Below are 19,103 nucleotides of genomic sequence, written 5' to 3'. Positions count from 1 at the left end.
GGTATTTCAACTACAGTAAGTTATTATTGTTAGTATTTTATATGTGACTATGTAAATAGGTGAGGGCCTGGAATAGGTGACTAATTTTACTGATGCTACATTTTACACTTTTTTTTCATAATAGTGTATTAACACTGAGGAACATGACTGCTATATTGAGGGGTTGTCTGGGATTAGATAAAATCGTCTGCTGTTTTCCAGAAACACAATCACTCTTGTCTGCAAATGCTGCATCTGGTATCGTAAGGGCTTGTCTACACGTAACAGAATTGCGGCATATTTTCCATCCGTCGTGGACGGAAAATATACAGTGGAATACAGTAGCAGCATCCACATGCTGTGTAAAATTTCTGTGCCGAAATTCACCTGCAGTGCATATTTTTCGTTCCGCAAAATGTCAATTCCTGCTGCGGAAAGTGGACTGAATTCGTTTTTCAGAGGAGAAATCACCATCTCACAGACTTGAAAAAAAGCCGCAACTAAACCCGCACCATTTTCTGTAGTAAAAAAAACACAGGAAATGGTGCGGTTTTTCTGCAGTGGAACGTCTGCTAGCTTTAGCGGAAATGCTGCAGAAATTTTCTGCAGCAGTTCCCTTACGTATGGGCAAGCCCTAACACAGCCCGATTACCTTGAAAAGAGATGGGCTGCAATATCAGACACAGCTTGAGGACAACAGAGTAGAAAGTTGGAGTGAGCCTGCCATTTGCCCTTTCTCAAGTACACACTTTTAGGTCTGCGCAATGTTTGGCCCATCTGCCTAAGGGCCTGTTCACATCAGCATTGGTTTTCCGTTCCGTTGTTCCGTCGGAGGTATGAACCCCGCAACGGAAAGTCAAACTGAAACCACAGCTTCCGTTTCCAAAGAAAACGGAAACCTGCCGGAATGGTGACGAACGGAAACCATTAGCAATGTTTCCGTCACCATTGATATCAATGGTGATGCAAACGGAAGCTGTGGTTTCAGTTTGACTTTCCTTTGCGGGGTTCACCTGACGGAAACCTCCGACGGAACCCCGGAACGAAAAGCGAACAGTGATGTGAACAGGCTCTTAGTGATGCTAAATATAAAAGTCTGCAAGATATGCTGATAAGCAAGTGCAGGACGAGGGATAGGCAGAGTAGGTGGTCGCCCAGAAAGTTATAGAGGGAGAAGGCAATCTTTGTGTATTAAAAAATATAAATGTTTTGCCATTAAATTTTTCAATAATCAGAACTTCCCTATAGAAATAAGAAGACTAGGGGATGACTCATTTGGGACAATTCTTAGTTATATGCCTGTAGCACAGAGTTTCCTATTAGACTGTTGATATTCTTTTTGATGCAAGTGAATAAAGTCATGTTTGTACTTTTTCCCATTTTGTCAGAAGTGTCTATTGATAAACGGCTTACACAAAAGGCTGATCCTTGTCATTCATATGTACATGCAACTTTCATTAATTTTTAAACATATTTGGAAGACATGGGGTGACGGTTGCTACTGAAGCTATAGCGTGACAGAAGTTAGTTTAATCTTTCATCGTTCATATTTAGGGCTCTAAACCTTTACTAATTCCTTTAAATCCAGTTTTAATTGCTTCCGATCTGATACTTTTAGATACCAAAATTTAAGGATTCAAGATTCAACAGAACACAATGAATAATAATATGGGCTCCATCTATTGTATGAAGGGTTTTCTCAAGGAATCAAACATCTGATTCTGTTCATTATTTTGGATTAACCATAAAGGAGGTGCACATGGGGGCAGCAGAGGCTACTGTATTAATCATGAACATGTAGGTTTGGAAGCAGAATCATTAAGACAATTTTTATGCTAAATATTAAAGGAACTATTCCCAAAAGGACTCACCTTTATATTTTAATTACTATTTGTCAACATTGAACTATTAAAGGGTTATTCACTAATAATGGCAACCCCTTTTTATATTAAAACCGTACTGGAGATCAGCATACAACTGTGTATTAAAGGGAAGGTGTCGCAAAAATTTTTTTTTTTTTATATATGTTATTGCTTTTATTATGTCATTCAAATACATTTTATTTATTTGTGTTTTTGTGTTGTACTTTTTTATTTTTTCTTTCTTTTACTTCTCTATGGGGGCTGCCATTTTTTTTTCATCTCTGTATGTGTCGATTAACGACACATACAGAGATGGAATACGGCACATACATCCCCATAGAGAATGCGAACGGGAGCCGTTCCATTCACTATAGTGTACGCCGTCTGTATGGGAACGGCCCATGCGCCGCTCCCACACATTCCAAAAGGAAGGTCTTCGGCAGAGCGACATCCGGCGCCATTTTCATGTGGACCGGAAGCCGCGGCCGGACAGTAAGATGACTACTTCCGGTCGCGGCTTCCGTCCATATGTTCAGAAGCAAGGACAGGGAGCCGGCGGCGGCGGCGACAGGAGCAGGTAAGTTATGTTTGTGTATGTGATGTGTGTGTATGTTCGTGTTATACTGTGTGATTACCACTGTATCTAATCCTTCAAACCTCCTACACTGTGTGCCGCCATTTTTTGAGCGAATGCACAGTATAGGAGGTTTGAACATTCAACCCCCTCCTTTCTCGTGGCACTAGCCAGGAGAAAGGAGGGGGGATTGTTTGAGCACACTAGAGCTGGTGTGTCTTCTCTAATTTTGCAACATACAGCAATGAGGTTGCTTTACCACATGCCAATGCTGCAATTTTGGGAATTGCTCCCTCTAGTGACCAGCACATGGAAATGTTATAAATTAGAATCTAATTTATAATATTTCCTGACTTGTGAAAAAATTAAAAAAATTAGAACAATGTGTAATCATTTATGTACTAACTGTTTAAATAAAAAAAATATAGATATATTTTCTAGCGACACATTCCCTTTAATGTCTGGCTTCAGAAATCCCTGGTTGCTGTTCAAGCCATACTTAGCGGCCACTGCAGGGAAAATGTTGTATTATCTACCGGCTATTTAAATAAATGATCAACCATGAAATATATGGATGAACCAGGTTTGCCAGAGTGGGAACCACTGTTTGCAGCAACTCTTCAGTTTGGCGCACACGGTACGCCCTCTATGACTGCCATATGCCTTAATAGCGCATATGGATATGGTTGTCTTAATGTAATCCTTTATTCAGCAAGAAACGAGTTTGGTAGATTATGTACAAATAGTAAAATTGTAATGTATAACATATATAATAATTGTTTAGTTTTTATATACTCTGTTATTCTCATGCCCCCTCTTAAAAACGATGTATTTTAAAATTGTTTTAAATATATCTATTTTTAAACATATTTCGCCTCAGAAGCAAATGCAACATCCATTCCCATTCTTATGCTAATTCGAAATCTATAAAACATGAAGTACAGATTTCTGAGTGTATGATTGGGCTTTACCTTGCTATGTGCATAAACAACAGAACCTAGTAATTTCCAAGTCCCCCCTCTCCGATCCATGCGCACCATACGGAGGATCTGTAGAAATCGAAGACTTCGGAGTGCTGATGTAGCAAAAATATTTCCCTGAGATCCAGCAGACACAACTGCCACTGAAGCAATAAGAACTATGATATCTAGAAAATAATAAATTCAAGACATCACTGGTTAGTTGGCTTATACGCAAGATACATTGGATTATAAATGATATGTACTGGAACACTACAGCTCAAAGAGATGAGTCTGGGGTGGCTGCAGCTTTCATATCACAATTAAAATGCCTATATTTGACTACTAAGAATCGTGTTTCATGCCTCTCTGGAAAACAGTCCCCAGAATAGACCCGTTACCCTAAAGATGTCACAGATGGACTAATAACGTTGATGAAGATGGCACAATTGTACCTGCTAAACATCTCCCCAAAAAGACTATCAGTCAAGGCCAAGAAATAGCTCCGTGAGTTCTCTTAGTCTTGAAGAGCGGGGCTCACATTTATTGGGCACAATTGTTTTCTCTTTAAGGCGCCCTAATCTAAAGGAAACTTCCCATCGAATAGAGGACCTGTCAGCACTCCTGACATGTGTATTTTAATAAACACGTGAATTTACCGGTAAATAACAATGCAGAAACATATTTTCTCGGAAATCTGCATTGTGCCATTCCTTAGTAATTCTTCCTGGAAATGTATGAATGGATTGACAACTGGGTGTTACCATTTCCCTTGTCAATAGAGTGTGTCCCCAGAATATCTGACACTGTTCATTCAGTACTGACAGTGTCAGTCTGTGTAGGGGCACACACTTTTGTCAATTTGACAATTTATTCCTACATTTCCGGCGTGGAATAAAAGAATGGCATACAAAAATACTTTTTTAGCATTGAAATTTGGGGAATACAAGAATTTAATAAAATATATGTCAGAAGAGCTGACAGATCCTTTTTATTTGGAAGGTCAATTAAAAACTTTGTCTCTGACTTTTAGTAAGAAGAGTTTCAGAAAAACAATAGGACAAAAAGTATTTGTTGCATTAATGTATCATATATTTCACACTTTGACTCATGATCACATTGGTAAACATTGTATTAATGTCCAATCAAGGCTCAGTAAACACAATCACAACCCTCATTGATATTTGACTAAGCTTTCCTGCAGCTCCCTTTTAATAGGCTCCCTTGGGGATGCAGCAGGCAGACATTCTCTATATTGCTCTGGGCAACTTTTTGTAGCAACAGCAAAGATTTAGCAATATGAGGATCCTTCAGCAAGCAAGAGAAAGAATCTACTGCTCTGCCTGAGACATAACACTTAGATGAAAAGGAGCTTATTTCTTTTCTATTATTTTTATTATCATTTGATACACTTTATCAGTTATTATTGTTAACATTAATAAATAACTGTGGGCCACTTAGGCTGGGTTCACACAGAGTTTTTTGCAGACAGAAAGTTTGGAATTTTGAGGCAGATTTTGCTCTGCCTGCAAGCCGTTTTTCGCTGCATTTTTCGCCCGCGGCCATTGAGCGCCGATGGACAAAAACGCAGTTACTGTGTCAAAAAACTCTGTGTAAACTGACCCTTATATGTATCATACATGCCCATCAAACCAGCATCTAGCAGCCCTCCACCACCCCTGCCAAATCTCTTTGAAGACCATACTTACCTATTACACAAAATGGTTTCCGGGCATATCTTAACCTTCCCTGCCATCCTCGGTACCGACAGCAGCAACCAGCAGACCATATGCGAATAATATACTCCAAACCAAACACGACAATCATTACGAATTCCTGAAATGGAAATAAGAACATTTCTAAATGCAAATATAGATAAAGAAATTAAGGATACGTCATTAAGTTATTTTTTATTGTACCTTTTATTTTTAGCACAAATGAAAGCATGAAAAATAGAAAATGTCAGTATATAGTTCACAAAACTCAAAGCATAATCTCATAAAGAATTAATATTTTTACAAAAAATTGATGTTATAATTCATTGGTTTTAATACTCTGTAATGCATCATATTTAACTTATTTTCTGTTGTTTCAAATTATGATTTATGAGAAGCAAAGTTTTCTGGAGATAGCAGGTTTGTAGCATTTTCATTATGTTTTATTAAATAAGTGAATTATTCACTTAGACTAGCTATTTTTAAAATATGTTTTTATCCTAGTTATATGAACATTTGTTCACCCTATTAAACCCTCATTAGACAGTACATACTCATATCAGCTGTCAATGTTATCAGCTTTAGGGCAGATACAGACGGACGTTGCGTTTTTGCGCGCGCAAACAAAGAGGCGTTTTGCGCGCGCAAAAACCATTTGACAGCTGCGTGTGTCATCCGTGTATGATGCGCGGCTGCGTGATTTTCGCGCAGCCGCCATCATAGAGATGAGGCTAGTCGACGCCCGTCACTGTCCAAGGTGCTGAAAGAGCTAACTGATCGGCAGTAACTCTTTCAGCACCCTCGACAGTGAATGCCGAACACAATATACAGCAACCTGTTTAAAAAAAAGAAAAAGTTCGTACTTACCGAGATCTGCCCTCCCGGCCGTTGCCTTGGTGACGCGTCCTTGGTGACGCGCCTCTCTTGACATCGGGCCCCACCTCCCTGGATGACGCGGTAGTCCATGTGACCGCTGCAGCCTGTGCTTGGCCTGTGATTGGCTGCAGCTGTCACTTGGACTGAATTGTCATCCCGGGAGGTCAGACTGGAGGAAGAAGCCGGGAGTTATCGGTAAGTCAGAACTTTCGTTTTTTTTTACAGGTTCATGTTTATTGGGATCGGTAGTCACTGTCCATGGTGCTGAAACAGTTTAACTCTTTCAGCACCCTGGACAGTGACTATGTCCTGATGTCGCGTACCGGAAATTTTTTTGCCGGGTTCGGCCAAAACGAGTTCGGCCGAACCCGGTGAAGTTCGGTTCGCTTGTCCGGGTTCGCTCATCTCAAAGACACTCCGTTTGGATGTTCGGAAACAGAAAAGCACGTGGTGCTTTTCTGTTTACATTCATCCTTTTGACAGCTGGTGCGCTGTTTCAGTCGGTTCGCACGGAAGTGCTTCCGTGCAACCTGCGTGGTTTTCACGCACCCATTGACTTCAATGGGTGCATGATGCGCGAAATACACAGAGTTATTGAACCTGTCGCGTTTTGTACGCAGCGAACAAACGCTGCGCAAAAAGCACGGACTGTCTGTACTGCCCCATAGACTTGTATTGGTCGATGCGTGGCGCGTGAAAACCACGCGGCCCGCACGGACCGAATACACGCTCGTGTGAATCCCCCCTTAAGCTTTTATATATATATATATATATATATATATATATATATATATATATATATATATATATATGCATGGTAAGCAGGGATAAGCATGGGGTCATATTCATTGCTAATAATATTTACCGATAAAGCCCTAAAGGAGAAATACATCATTGCTTACTTCCCAGGTACCAACTACCTCTATATACTGACAGCTAACTGAGATGTCAAAATGGCCTCATATTCCCTGCTGATCAAACATAGTAATATCAGTCAAAGACACCAAGACAGACTGCTGGGACTCCTACTAATCCTCAGAATGATGGGGCCGCCCTTTGCACTAGTCAAGCTCTGCTGTTCTTTCAGAGTTTTTGAATGGAATTATGTTACAGCTCCCAGTATAGCAGCTATACGGGATTGCTGCTGTGCAGGAAAAAAGGGGCTTTTGCCTTTTAGATTTTCGGATCGAAAGTCCCAGTGGTCTGACCCCCACCGATCATAATGTTATGGCGTTGCAAGAATATACCTTTAATAGAATGCAAAAACTATGTTTACACACAACAAAGTTATTTCTAAAATTCAGATAATACCAAGTAGATACAATAGGCTCTAAGGAAAACATATTGTAAAACTTTTGGTGAACAAGCCAATTATTATTTTTAAATCCTCCTCTGTAAAGGTTGCATGTCCACAAGAAATGTTCTCTGCTACTATGTTAAAAGTACTTTTCATACATTTTAAACAGGAAAAGGTTTTATGATCAGTGAGAGAATACTTAGCAAGGTTACGATGTCTGTATAAAATGAACCCAACTTATTTAGAATTTAAAGTATTCAGGTCCTAAGTCTTACTGTATCTGGAAAGTAAAATCTTTTAGATTTTTAGTTTAATGAAAGGACAATATGGATGAAAAACGAAGATTTCAACGGGCTAATTATACTTCTATGCTCAAGAGCTTTTGTTCAGAGAAGAAACAGCTGTTTAAATTACTACCCTGTAAGTAAATGGCTTACACTTACTGAGATTGGCGGTTTTTACGAGTGATTTGCGCCAAATTTGTTAAAAGGCTCATGCCTCTTAAGAAACTTGCCATAAACTGCTGAGTAATATGGGTCATTGTCTCACACCAGAGACACCCATGTGGACAGATCTGTATACAAGTGGCATTACTCCAGAGAAAAACTATCTCTAAATTCCAAATTATTTGGATTTTTGCATTGATTACTAATAAAATGTGCTCAGATTGTTATCTAAGTCAGAATTATAGACAAACACAATGTAACAATGTAACTAAACTAATAATACACAAACTGTTGTACTGTTCAGGTCTTTCATTGAGCACATTGAGAAAACATTCACAGTGCAGAGAGAAAAAGTAAGAGAACCTGTGTTAATGACTTCTCCAAGAGCTACTTAGCAAAAGGTGTTTTAATTAAGGAGAAGAGATTGGAAGTGTGGGTCTCACAGGTGCTTTTCCCATTAGATAAAGGCACACAGAGAATGGTGACTGACATATCTGGTTTTCTAAAAAAGATTAGTTAGTGTGAACCATGTCTCGAGGCAAACAACTTTCAGAAGACATGTTATAGAGATTCATGAACTAGGAAAAGGCTACAAAATCATTGCTAAAGGGTGTACATCATTCCAGGGTGAGACAACTTATCTTCAAATGGAGAAAATTCAGGACTGTTTCTACTCTCTCTAGGAGTGGGCATCCTGTTAAGATCACTCCTAGAGCATTATGGGCAATCCTGAAAGAGGTTAGAAAGAACCAAAGGATAACAGCAAAAGACCTACTGAAGACTCTGCAAACTGCCAATGCTTCTGTTCATGTGCCTACTTTTTGAAAATACTGCACAAGAATGGAATTAATGGAAAGACCCCACGAAGAAAGCCATTGCTGTTCAAAAAAAACTTTGCGGCCCCTTTCAAGTTTGCCTGAGACTGCCTGAATGTTCCACAATGCTTCTGGGAAAATGTTTTATGGACATGTGAAACTTTTTAGCATAAATGCACAATACTATGTTTGGAGGAATAAGAACACTGCACATCAACACTCTACTAACTATGAAGCATGGTGGAGGTAGCATCATGGTTCGGAACTATTTTGCTACCTCAGGTCCTGGATGCCATGCAATCATTGAGGGAGCAATGAATTCAAAAGAATAAAAAACATTTCACTGGAGAATGTAAGGGCAACAGTCCATGACCTCAAACTTAAGAGACGTTGGGTAATGCAACAAGACAAGGACCCAAATCACGAGGAAATCAACTAAAGAATGACATAAAAAGAAGATTTATGTTTTCGAATCACCAAGTCACAGTTCTGACGTTAAACCTATCGACATGTTGTGGAATAACCTCAAGAGGGTTGTGTATGCAAGATATGCCAGAAATATTGATGAAGTGAAACATACTTGCAGGGAGGAATGGTCCAAAATTCCCCCTCAACGTTGTGCAAATCTTATTTGCACATACAGGAAACATTTGATGGAGGTGATTGCTGCTAAAGGCAAATCTACAGGCTATTCACGCCTTAATGACTGCACATATGGCAATCATTAAGGGTACTTATGGCCCAGCACGCTTTAGATGGTGCTGTGTCATAAGCCCGGCACAGGTTTCCCATGCCACCTAGTGCGGTTTGGTCGTCTAAAGACAGCCTGGGCTCCTGCTCTAACGGCTAGGATCGGAATTACCCCCCGGCCATTTAACCCTCCCTCTGTCACCCCATTGGCCCCCCTGCCAGCTGGGGGCCTAACGAAGGCCCACAACTCTGCCATCAGTGTATGCCTAATGGGCCCCGCCTAATAGAATGCCAGTCAGTTTTACACTGACAGGGATAATACACTGCAATACAGAAGTATTGCAGTGTATTATAAAAGCGATCGCATAGTAGAATCCCATAGTGGGACTAAAAAAAGGAAAAGATAGTTAAATGAAAAATTCAAAGTAAAAAAAAAAAAAAAAACCCACTTTTCCCCCTTACAAAATGATTTATTACGAAAAAAAAACCTAAAACAAATACGTCACATAATTGGTATCGCCACGTTCTTAACGATCCAAACTAAAAAACCAGCATGGTGAATGCCATAAAAAAACACAATAAAAAAACAATACCAGAATTGCTTTTTTCTTTTCATTCTGCCTTCCAAAAAATGCAATAAAAAGTGATCAAAAAGATGTATGTACCCCAAATTGGCATCGATCCAAACTAAAAGTCATGCTGCAAAAAATAAACAGTCATAGGGTATGTGCACACACACTAATTACGTCCGTAATTGACGGACGTATTTCGGCCGCAAGTCCCGGACCAAACACAGTGCAGGGAGCCGGGCTCCTAGCATCATAGTTATATACGATGCTAGGAGTCCCTGCCTCGCTGCAGGACAACTGTCACGTACTGAAAACATGATTACAGTACGGGACAGTTGTCCTGCAGCGAGGCAGGGACTCCTAGCATCGTATATAACTATGATGCTAGGAGCCCGGCTCCCTGCACTGTGTTCGGTCCGGGACTTGCGGCCGAAATACGTCCGTCAATTACTGACGTAATTAGTGTGTGTGCACATACCCATACAGCTACGTCAGGCCGAAAAATAAAAAACTTTATGGCTTTTAGAATATAAATACTTTTTCCCAAAAAATGCTTTTATTGTGCAAAAGTATTAACCCCTTAAGGTTAAAGTCAAAGAAATTCATACTTACCGCCCGTTGTCTTGGTGACGCGTCCCTCCTTCGGCATCCAGCCCGATCTCCCTGGATGACGCGGCAGTCCATGTGACCGCTGCAGCCTGTTATTAGCCTGTGATTGGCTGCAGCCGTCACTTAGACTGAAACGTCATCCTGGGAGGCCGGACTGGAGACAGAAGCAGGGAGTTCTCGGTAAGTATGAACTTCATTTTTTTTTACAGATACATGTATATTGGGATCGGTAGTCACTGTCCCGGGTGCAGAAACAGTTACTGCCGATCGCTTAACTCTTTCAGCACCCTGGACAGTGACTATTTACAGACGTCTCCTAGCAACGCTCCCGTCATTACGGGAGCCCCATTGACTTCCTCAGTCTGGCTGTAGACCTAGAAATACATAGGTCCAGCCAGAATGAAGAAATGTCAAGTTAAAAAAGCAAGACGGATCCGCAGCACACATAACATGTGCATGACAGCTGCGGACTTCATTGCGGAAATTAGAATCTCCATTGAAGTCAATGGAGAAATTCCGCCATGAGTCCGCCACTGCTCCGCAACAGACAGAGCATGCTGCGGACACCAAATTCCGCTCCGCAGCCTATGCTCCGCAGCGGAATTTTACGCCTCGTCTAAACGAACACTGCTAAATTAAAGTGTAAGTCAATGGACAAACGGCTCCGCTGCGGATTAACGCTGCGGAGTGTCCGCAGCGGAATTTAAGTGAAATTCCGCCACGTGTGAACCCAGCCTAAATGTATCTACTTGCAAAACAGATAGTAATACCACACAAAATAGTAACTAGTTAACATTTCCCATATGTCTACTTTAAAGGGAACCTGTCACCAGCATTTCACCTATTGAACTTTACTTATCCCTCACTGGCCGTTGCCAGCAAAAGTTCATTGCCGTTATCCCCTGTCCTAAACTCCTCCTCCGACTGTAAATAACGGTCTGCAAACATTTTGCGCCTTTTAACGTAATAATCCGGTGTCCCGTTGTACGTACATACTAGAATAGGACATCAATGCGCAAGCTCAGGATTTTGTGTGCTGGGGGAAGGCGAGGAGCTGTCAATCAAAAGTAAGGAGACGAGGTAAACTCGGAAAGACATGAGGAATGAAGATTTGACTCTTTTCAAATGAAGATTTGACTCTTTTCAAACGAAGATTTGACTCTTTTATGCTCATTAGCATACGGTGTGGGAACACTAAAAAACGGAATACTAAAGCTACAGAGCCGACTAAGAAGAGAATTATAGGTTATATTGAAATGATTTTTCACCCACCTCCACCAGGTATTGCTGGTTTAATAAGTGAAATGCTGGTGACAGGTTCCCTTTAAGTTGGCATTGTTTTTTGAACATTCTTTTATTTTTCTCGGACGTTACAAGGCTTAGAACTATAACAGCAATTTCTCACTTTTTAAAGAAAATTTCAATAGGCTATTTTTTCATGGACCAGTTCAGTTTTGAAGTGGCTTTGAGGGCCTTTTATATTACAAACACCCTATAAAACACCCCATTTTTAAAACTGCACCCCTCAAAGTATTCGGAAAAGCATTTAGAAAGTTTCTTAACCCTTCTGGTGCTTCACAGGAATTAAAGCAATGTAGAGGTGAAATTTACAAATGTATTTTTGTTTTTGCAGAAAATCAGTTTTTGTTAATTTTTTTACCAGAGAAACGCAACTCCATATTTATTGCCCAGATTCTGCCGTTTTTAAAAATATCCCACCTGTGGCCATAGTGCGCTACTGGACTAAAGCACCGGCCTCAGAAGCAAAGGAGCATCTCGTGGATTTTGGGGCCTCTATTTTATTAGAATATATATTAGGCAACATGTCAGGTTTGAAGAGGTCTTGTTGGGCCAAAACAGTGGAAACCCCCCAAAAAGACACCATTTGGAAATCTACACTCCTCAAGGAACTTATCAAGTGGTATAGTGAGCATTTTAACCCAGCAAGTTTGTTGCTGAATTTAGTGGAATTAGGATGTAAAAATTAAAATGTCAATTTTTTTCCAATAAAATATAGAAATCTTCAATATTTACAAGGCATAAAGGACAAAAAACACCCCAACATTTGAAAATCAATTTCTCCCGATTACGGCAATACCCCATATGTGATAATAAACTGCTTATTGGACATACGACAGGGCTCAGAAGGGAAGAAGCACCATCTTGACTTTTGGAGCTCAAGTTTTGCTGGAATGGTTTTCAGGTGCCATGTCACATTTTCTTAGCCCCTGAGGGAGCAAATCAGTGAAAACCACCCAAAAGTGATCCTATTTGGGAAACTACAACCCTGAAGGAATTTATCGAGGGGTATAGTGAGCATTTTGACCCCACATGTTTTTTGCTGAATTTAGTGGAATTAGGCCGTGAAAATAAAAATGTTTTTTTCCACTAAAATGTAGACTTAGCTCAGATTTTTCCATTTTCACAATAGATAATGGAGAAAAAAGTACCCCAACATTTGTAAAGCAAACTCTTCTGAGCACTGTAATACCCCATATGTGGTGATAAAATGCTGTTTGGACACACGGCAGGGCTTAGAAGGGAAGGAGCACCATTTGGCTTTTGGAGCACAACATTTGCTTGAATGGTTTGTGGCGCCATGCACATTTGCAAAGCCCCTGTGGGACAAAATCATTGGAAACCACCCAAAAGTGATGACATTTGGGAAACGAAACCCCTGAAGGAATTTATCGAGGGGGTATAGTGAGCATTTTGACCCCACAGTTTTTTTGCTGAATTTAGTGGAATTATGCTATAAAATTTAAAATTACTTTTCTTCTGATAAAACGTGGACATTTTCAAATTTTACAAGGAATAAAGCAGAAAACGCACACCAACATTTGAAAAGCAATTTCTCCCGATTACGGCAATACCCCATATGGGGTCATAAACTGCTGTTTGGAATTATGGCAGGGCTCAGAAATGCCGGAGCGCTATTAGGCATGCAGGTTTTGCTGGCTTGGTTTTTGGGCGCGATGTGTGCATTTGCAAATCTCTAAGGTACCAGAGTACAGTGGTAGCCCCCAAGAAGTGACCCCATTTTAGAAACTACACCCCTCAAGGCATTTATCATTTGCCTGGACATATGACAGGGCTATGAAGTGAAGAGCAGCATTCGCATTTGAGGTCTATTTTGGTGATTTTAACACCATTGGCCCACAATTGCAGGGCTCTGAGGTCAAATAGTAAAACAAACCCTCAAGTAGTGACCTCTACTTTGGAAACTACACCCCTTAAGTCATTTTAAGGGGTGTAGTGAGAATTTTGACGCCACAGGTTTTTTTTCATAAGAAATTAATGCGCAGCAGATGGTGCAAAGTGAAAATTGCAATTTTCCGCTGATATGCCATTTTAGTGCACAATATGTTGTGCCCAGTTTGTGCCATCGAAGACAAATACCTCATCAAATTTTAAGCGGGTTCTCCCAGGTATGGCGATGCCATATATGTGGACATAAACTGCTGTTTGGGCATGCTGTGAAGTTCAGAAGGGAGGGAGCGGCATTTGGCTTTTGGAGCACAGATTTAGCTTGGTAGTAGTTCTGTTTGGGTTATTGCTGATATTTCAGTTTATAATGTGGGAGCATATGTAAACTGTGAGGGGAACATCAGTGTATAATAAGAGGGTATAATAATGGGGTAAATAAATAATAATCCGCAGATATGTGGCCGGTGTCTCACTGATAAATGGTGCCCGATCTTATCCGCTTTTGGAGCGCTCTACACCTTTTGTGTCGCTATATTCTGAGAGCCAGAACTTTTTTACTTTTTCTCCAATGGAGCTGTGTGAGGGCTTATTTGTTGCGGGGCAATTTGTCGTTTTCATTGGTACCATTTTGGGGTACGTGCGATTTTTTTTTTATCACTTTTTATTCTGAGATTGTTTTTTCGTAACACATTATACTTTAAGTTAGTGGTAAAATTTGGTCAGAGCATTCAGTGTTTATTTGTGGAAAAAAAAAAAAATGTAGAGAAAATTTGCAAAAATTAGCATTTTTCTAGATTTAAATGTATCTACTTGCAAAACAGATAGTAATACCACACAAAATAGTTACTAGTTAACATTTCCCATATGTCTACTTTAAAGGGAACCTGTCACCAGCATTTTACCTATTGAACTTTACTTATCCCTCACTGGCCGTTGCCAGCAAAAGTTCATTGCCGTTATCCCCTGTCCTAAACTCCTCCTCCGACTGTAAATAACGGTCTGCAAACATTTTGCGCCTTTTATCGTAATAATCCGGTGTCCCGTTGTACGTACATACTAGAATAGGACATCAATGCTCAAGCTCAGGATTTTGTGTGCTGGGAGAAGGCGAGGAGCTGTCAATCAAAAGTAAGGAGACGAGGTAAACTCGGAAAGATATGAGGAATGAAGATTTGACTCTTTTCAAATGAAGATTTGACTCTTTTCAAACGAAGATTTGACTCTTTTATGCTCATTAGCATACGGTGTGGGAACACTAAAAAACGGAATACTAAAGCTACAGAGCCGACTAAGAAGAGAATTATAGGTTATATTGAAATGATTTTTCACCCACTGCCACCAGGTATTGCTGGTTTAATAGGTGAAATGCTGGTGACAGGTTCCCTTTAAGTTGGCATTGTTTTTTGAACATTCTTTTATTTTTCCAGGACGTTACAAGGCTTAGAACTATAACAGCAATTTCTCACTTTTTAAAGAAAATTTCAATAGGCTATTTTTTCATGGACCAGTTCAGTTTTGAAGTGGCTTTGAGGGCCTTTGATATTACAAACACCCTATAAAACACCCCATTTTTAAAACTGCACCCCTCAAAGTATTCGGAAAAGCATTTAGAAAGTTTCTTAACCCTTTTGGTGCTTCACAGGAATTAAAGCAATGTAGAGGTGAAATGTACAAATGTATTTTTGTTTTTGCAGAAAATCAGTTTTTGTTCATTTTTTTACCAGAGAAACGCAACTCCATATTTATTGCCCAGATTCTGCCGTTTTTAAAAATATCCCACCTGTGGCCATAGTGCGCTACTGGACTAAATCACCGGCCTCAGAAGCAAAGGAGCATCTCGTGGATTTTGGGGCCTCTATTTTATTCGAATATATATTAGGCAACATGTCAGGTTTGAAGAGGTCTTGTTGGGCCAAAACAGTGGAAACCCCCCAAAAAGACACCATTTGGAAATCTACACTCCTCAAGGAACTTATCAAGTGGTATAGTGAGCATTTTAACCCAGCAAGTTTGTTGCTGAATTTAGTGGAATTAGGATGTAAAAATTAAAATGTAAATTTTTTTCCAATAAAATGTAGAAATCTTCAATATTTACAAGGCATAAAGGACAAAAAACACCCCAACATTTGAAAATCAATTTCTCCCGATTACGGCAATACCCCATATGTGATAATAAACTGCTTATTGGACATACGACAGGGCTCAGAAGGGAAGAAGCACCATCTTGACTTTTGGGGCTCAAGTTTTGCTGGAATGGTTTTCAGGTGCCATGTCACATTTTCTTAGCCCCTGAAGGGAGCAAATCAGTGAAAACCACCCAAAAGTGATCCTATTTGGGAAACTACAACCCTGAAGGAATTTATCGAGGGGTATAGTGAGCATTTTGACCCCACATGTTTTTTTGCTGAATTTAGTGGAATTAGGCCGTGAAAATAAAAAAAAATGTTTCCACTAAAATGTAGTCTTAGCTCAGATTTTTCCATTTTCACAATAGATAATGGAGAAAAAAGTACCCCAACATTTGTAAAGCAAACTCTTCTGAGCACTGTAATACCCCATATGTGGTGATAAAATGCTGTTTGGACACACGGCAGGGCTTAGAAGGGAAGGAGCACCATTTGGCTTTTGGAGCACAACATTTGCTTGAATGGTTTGTTGCGCCATGCACATTTGCAAAGCCCCTGTGGGACAGAATCATTGGAAACCACCCAAAAGTGATGACATTTGGGAAACGAAACCCCTGAAGGAATTTATCGAGGGGGTATAGTGAGCATTTTGACCCCACAGTTTTTTTGCTGAATTTAGTGGAATTATGCTATAAAATGTTAAATTACTTTTCTTCTGATAAAACGTGGACATTTTCAAATTTTATAAGGAATAAAGCAGAAAACGCACACCAACATTTGAAAAGCAATTTCTCCCGATTACGGCAATACCCCATATGGGGTCATAAACTGCTGTTTGGAAACACGGCAGGGCTCAGAAATGCCGGAGCGCTATTAGGCATGCAGGTTTTGCTGGCTTGGTTTTTGGGCGCGATGTTGTGTGCATTTGCAAATCTCTAAGGTATCAGAGTACAGTGTTAGCCACCAAGAAGTTACCCCATTTTAGAAACTACACCCCTCAAGGCATTTATCATTTGCCTGGACATATGACATGGCTATGAAGTGAAGAGCAGCATGCGCATTTGAGGTCTATTTTGGTGATTTTAACACCATTGGCCCACAATTGCAGGGCTCTGAGGTCAAATAGTAAAACAAACCCTCAAGTAGTGACCTCTACTTTGGAAACTACACCCCTTAAGTCATTTTAAGGGGTGTAGTGAGAATTTTGACGCCACAGTTTTTTTTTCATGAGAAATTAATGCGCAACAGATGGTGCAAAGTGAAAATTGCAATTTTCCGCTGATATGCCATTTTAGTGCACAATATGTTGTGCCCAGTTTGTGCCATCGAAGACAAATACCTCATCAAATTTTAAGCGGGTTCTCCCAGGTATGGCGATGCCATATATGTGGACATAAACTGCTGTTTGGGCATGCTGTGAAGTTCAGAAGGGAGGGAGCGGCATTTGGCTTTTGGAGCACAGATTTAGCTTGGTAGTAGTTCTGTTTGGGTTATTGCTGATATTTCAGTTTATAATGTGGGAGCATATGTAAACTGTGAGGGGAACATCAGCGTATAATAAGAGGGTATAATAATGGGGTAAATAAATAATAATCCGCAGATATGTGGCCGGTGTCTCACTGATAAATGGTGCCCGATCTTATCCGCTTTTGGAGCGCTCTACACCTTTTGTGTCGCTATATTCTGAGAGCCAGAACTTTTTTACTTTTTCTCCAATGGAGCTGTGTGAGGGCTTATTTGTTGCGGGGCAATCTGTCGTTTTCATTGGTACCATTTTGGGGTACGTGCGATTTTTTTTTAATCACTTTTTATTCTGAGATTGTTTTCTCGTAACACATTATACTTTAAGTTAGTGGTAAATTTTGGTCAAAGCATTCAGTGTTTATTTGTGAAAAAAAAAAAAATTTAGAGAAAATTTGCAAAAATTAGCATTTTTCTAGATTTAAATTTATCTACTTGCAAAACAGATAGTAATACCACACAAAATAGTTACTAGTTAACATTTCCCATATGTCTACTTTAAAGGGAACCTGTCACCAGCATTTTACCTATTGAACTTTACTTATCCCTCACTGGCCGTTGCCAGCATGGCCGGCCTTAGCTATGTGCGACACGTGCGGTCGCACAGGGCGCCAGCCGCCATGCTGCAAGGGGGGCGCCAGTGTGTACGAGCAGAAGAGAGGAGAAATGTTCCTTCCTCTGCACTGCTGCGTGAAGTGAGCGCTGATTGGAGGAGCAGCAGGTGCTTCTGTCTGCTCCACCAATCGGCACAGCCTGTACTGCAGTGTCACACACACTCAGCACCTCACGCAGCTCCTTCCTGCTGTGCTGCTGCCCCAGTGAAGACTCCTCCACGGAGCTCCAGAGTCAGGTAAGAAGAGCAGCAGCTTTAGGTTAATCTATGGTTATTTATGTGCAGTGTGAGGGAGGAGGAAAGAGGGAAGGGGTTAAGTGATGTGTAACAGGATGTTTTTTTTTTAGTTTTTTTTTTAAAGATCGATTTTGTGGGGGAGGGGAGACTAGGTTAGAGGTACTTTGAGTGTGTATTTTTTACAGATCGATTTTGAGGGTGAGGGGACATTGCCCTAAATGCTATAGGAGTGTGGGTGGATTCTTTATAAATGTATTTTGTGGGGAGGGGGACTTCTGTATAGTTTATTTTCTGGTGTAGGAGCTTATTATGAATCATGGGGGAGGGTAACTTAGCGTTATGTATGTGGAGAACGGATTCCTTAGGGTACGGCCACACGGAGCGGCCCTCACACTGTCGCAACGCGGCCAACAACCGCGCTGGCACTATGGAGGAGTGGCTGTCAAATATCTCGTTAAGTGGTATTCCGGTTACATTCGCATGCGCACTGCCGCTCCATTCATTCTCTAAGGGAGCGCCGGAGATAGCCGAGTGCAGTGTTCTGCTTTTTCCGGCGCTCCCATAGAGAATGAATAGGAGGTAAGTTGTTGTAATTTGCAAAATCGTGCGGCCATAAAGGGTGTATTAATTCATGGCCGCACGTTAACGCGGGTAAACTGTCCCTTTATCTGCAAAATTGTGTGGCCATGAATTAATACACCCTTTATGGCCGCACGATTTTGCAAATTACAACAACTTACCCCCTATTCATTCTCTATGGGAGCGCTGGAAAAAGCAGAACACTGCACTCGGCTATCTCCGGCGCTCCCATAGAGATAGCAGTGCGCATGCGAATGTAACCGGAATACGTGCAGCCACTAACAGGCTGTTTGACAGCCGCACTGAACATGGTGCCGGCGTGGTTGTTAGCTGCGTTGCAACCGTGTCAGGGCCGCTCCGTGTGGCCTTACCCTTAGGCTGGATTCACACGAGCGTGTGCCTTTTGCGCACGCAAAAAATACGGCGTTT

The 19,103-nt window shown here is 40.7% G+C and overlaps 1 protein-coding gene across 2 annotated transcripts in view; it reads right to left on the bottom strand.

The window, feature by feature from the left end:
* The window catches only part of KCNQ5 (potassium voltage-gated channel subfamily Q member 5), a 660,896-nt gene that overhangs the window by 260,044 nt on the left and 381,749 nt on the right, over positions 1-19,103 (bottom strand). For both annotated transcript variants that reach the window (XR_012883164.1, XM_075862030.1), the window contains exons 3-4: positions 5,084-5,210; positions 3,387-3,562 (exon numbers count right to left, since the gene is read on the bottom strand). Coding sequence is in view for 1 of the 2 variants with exons in the window: in XM_075862030.1 (XP_075718145.1) it covers positions 3,387-3,562; positions 5,084-5,210 (303 nt within the window). In the remaining variant the exon portion in view is untranslated. The remainder of the gene's footprint in view (positions 1-3,386; positions 3,563-5,083; positions 5,211-19,103) is intronic.

The sequence above is a fragment of the Rhinoderma darwinii genome, chromosome 4 (genome assembly GCF_050947455.1).
Source record: "Rhinoderma darwinii isolate aRhiDar2 chromosome 4, aRhiDar2.hap1, whole genome shotgun sequence".
Classification (NCBI taxonomy): Eukaryota; Metazoa; Chordata; class Amphibia; order Anura; family Rhinodermatidae; genus Rhinoderma; species Rhinoderma darwinii.
This window is presented reverse-complemented; position numbering and strand designations above follow the sequence as displayed.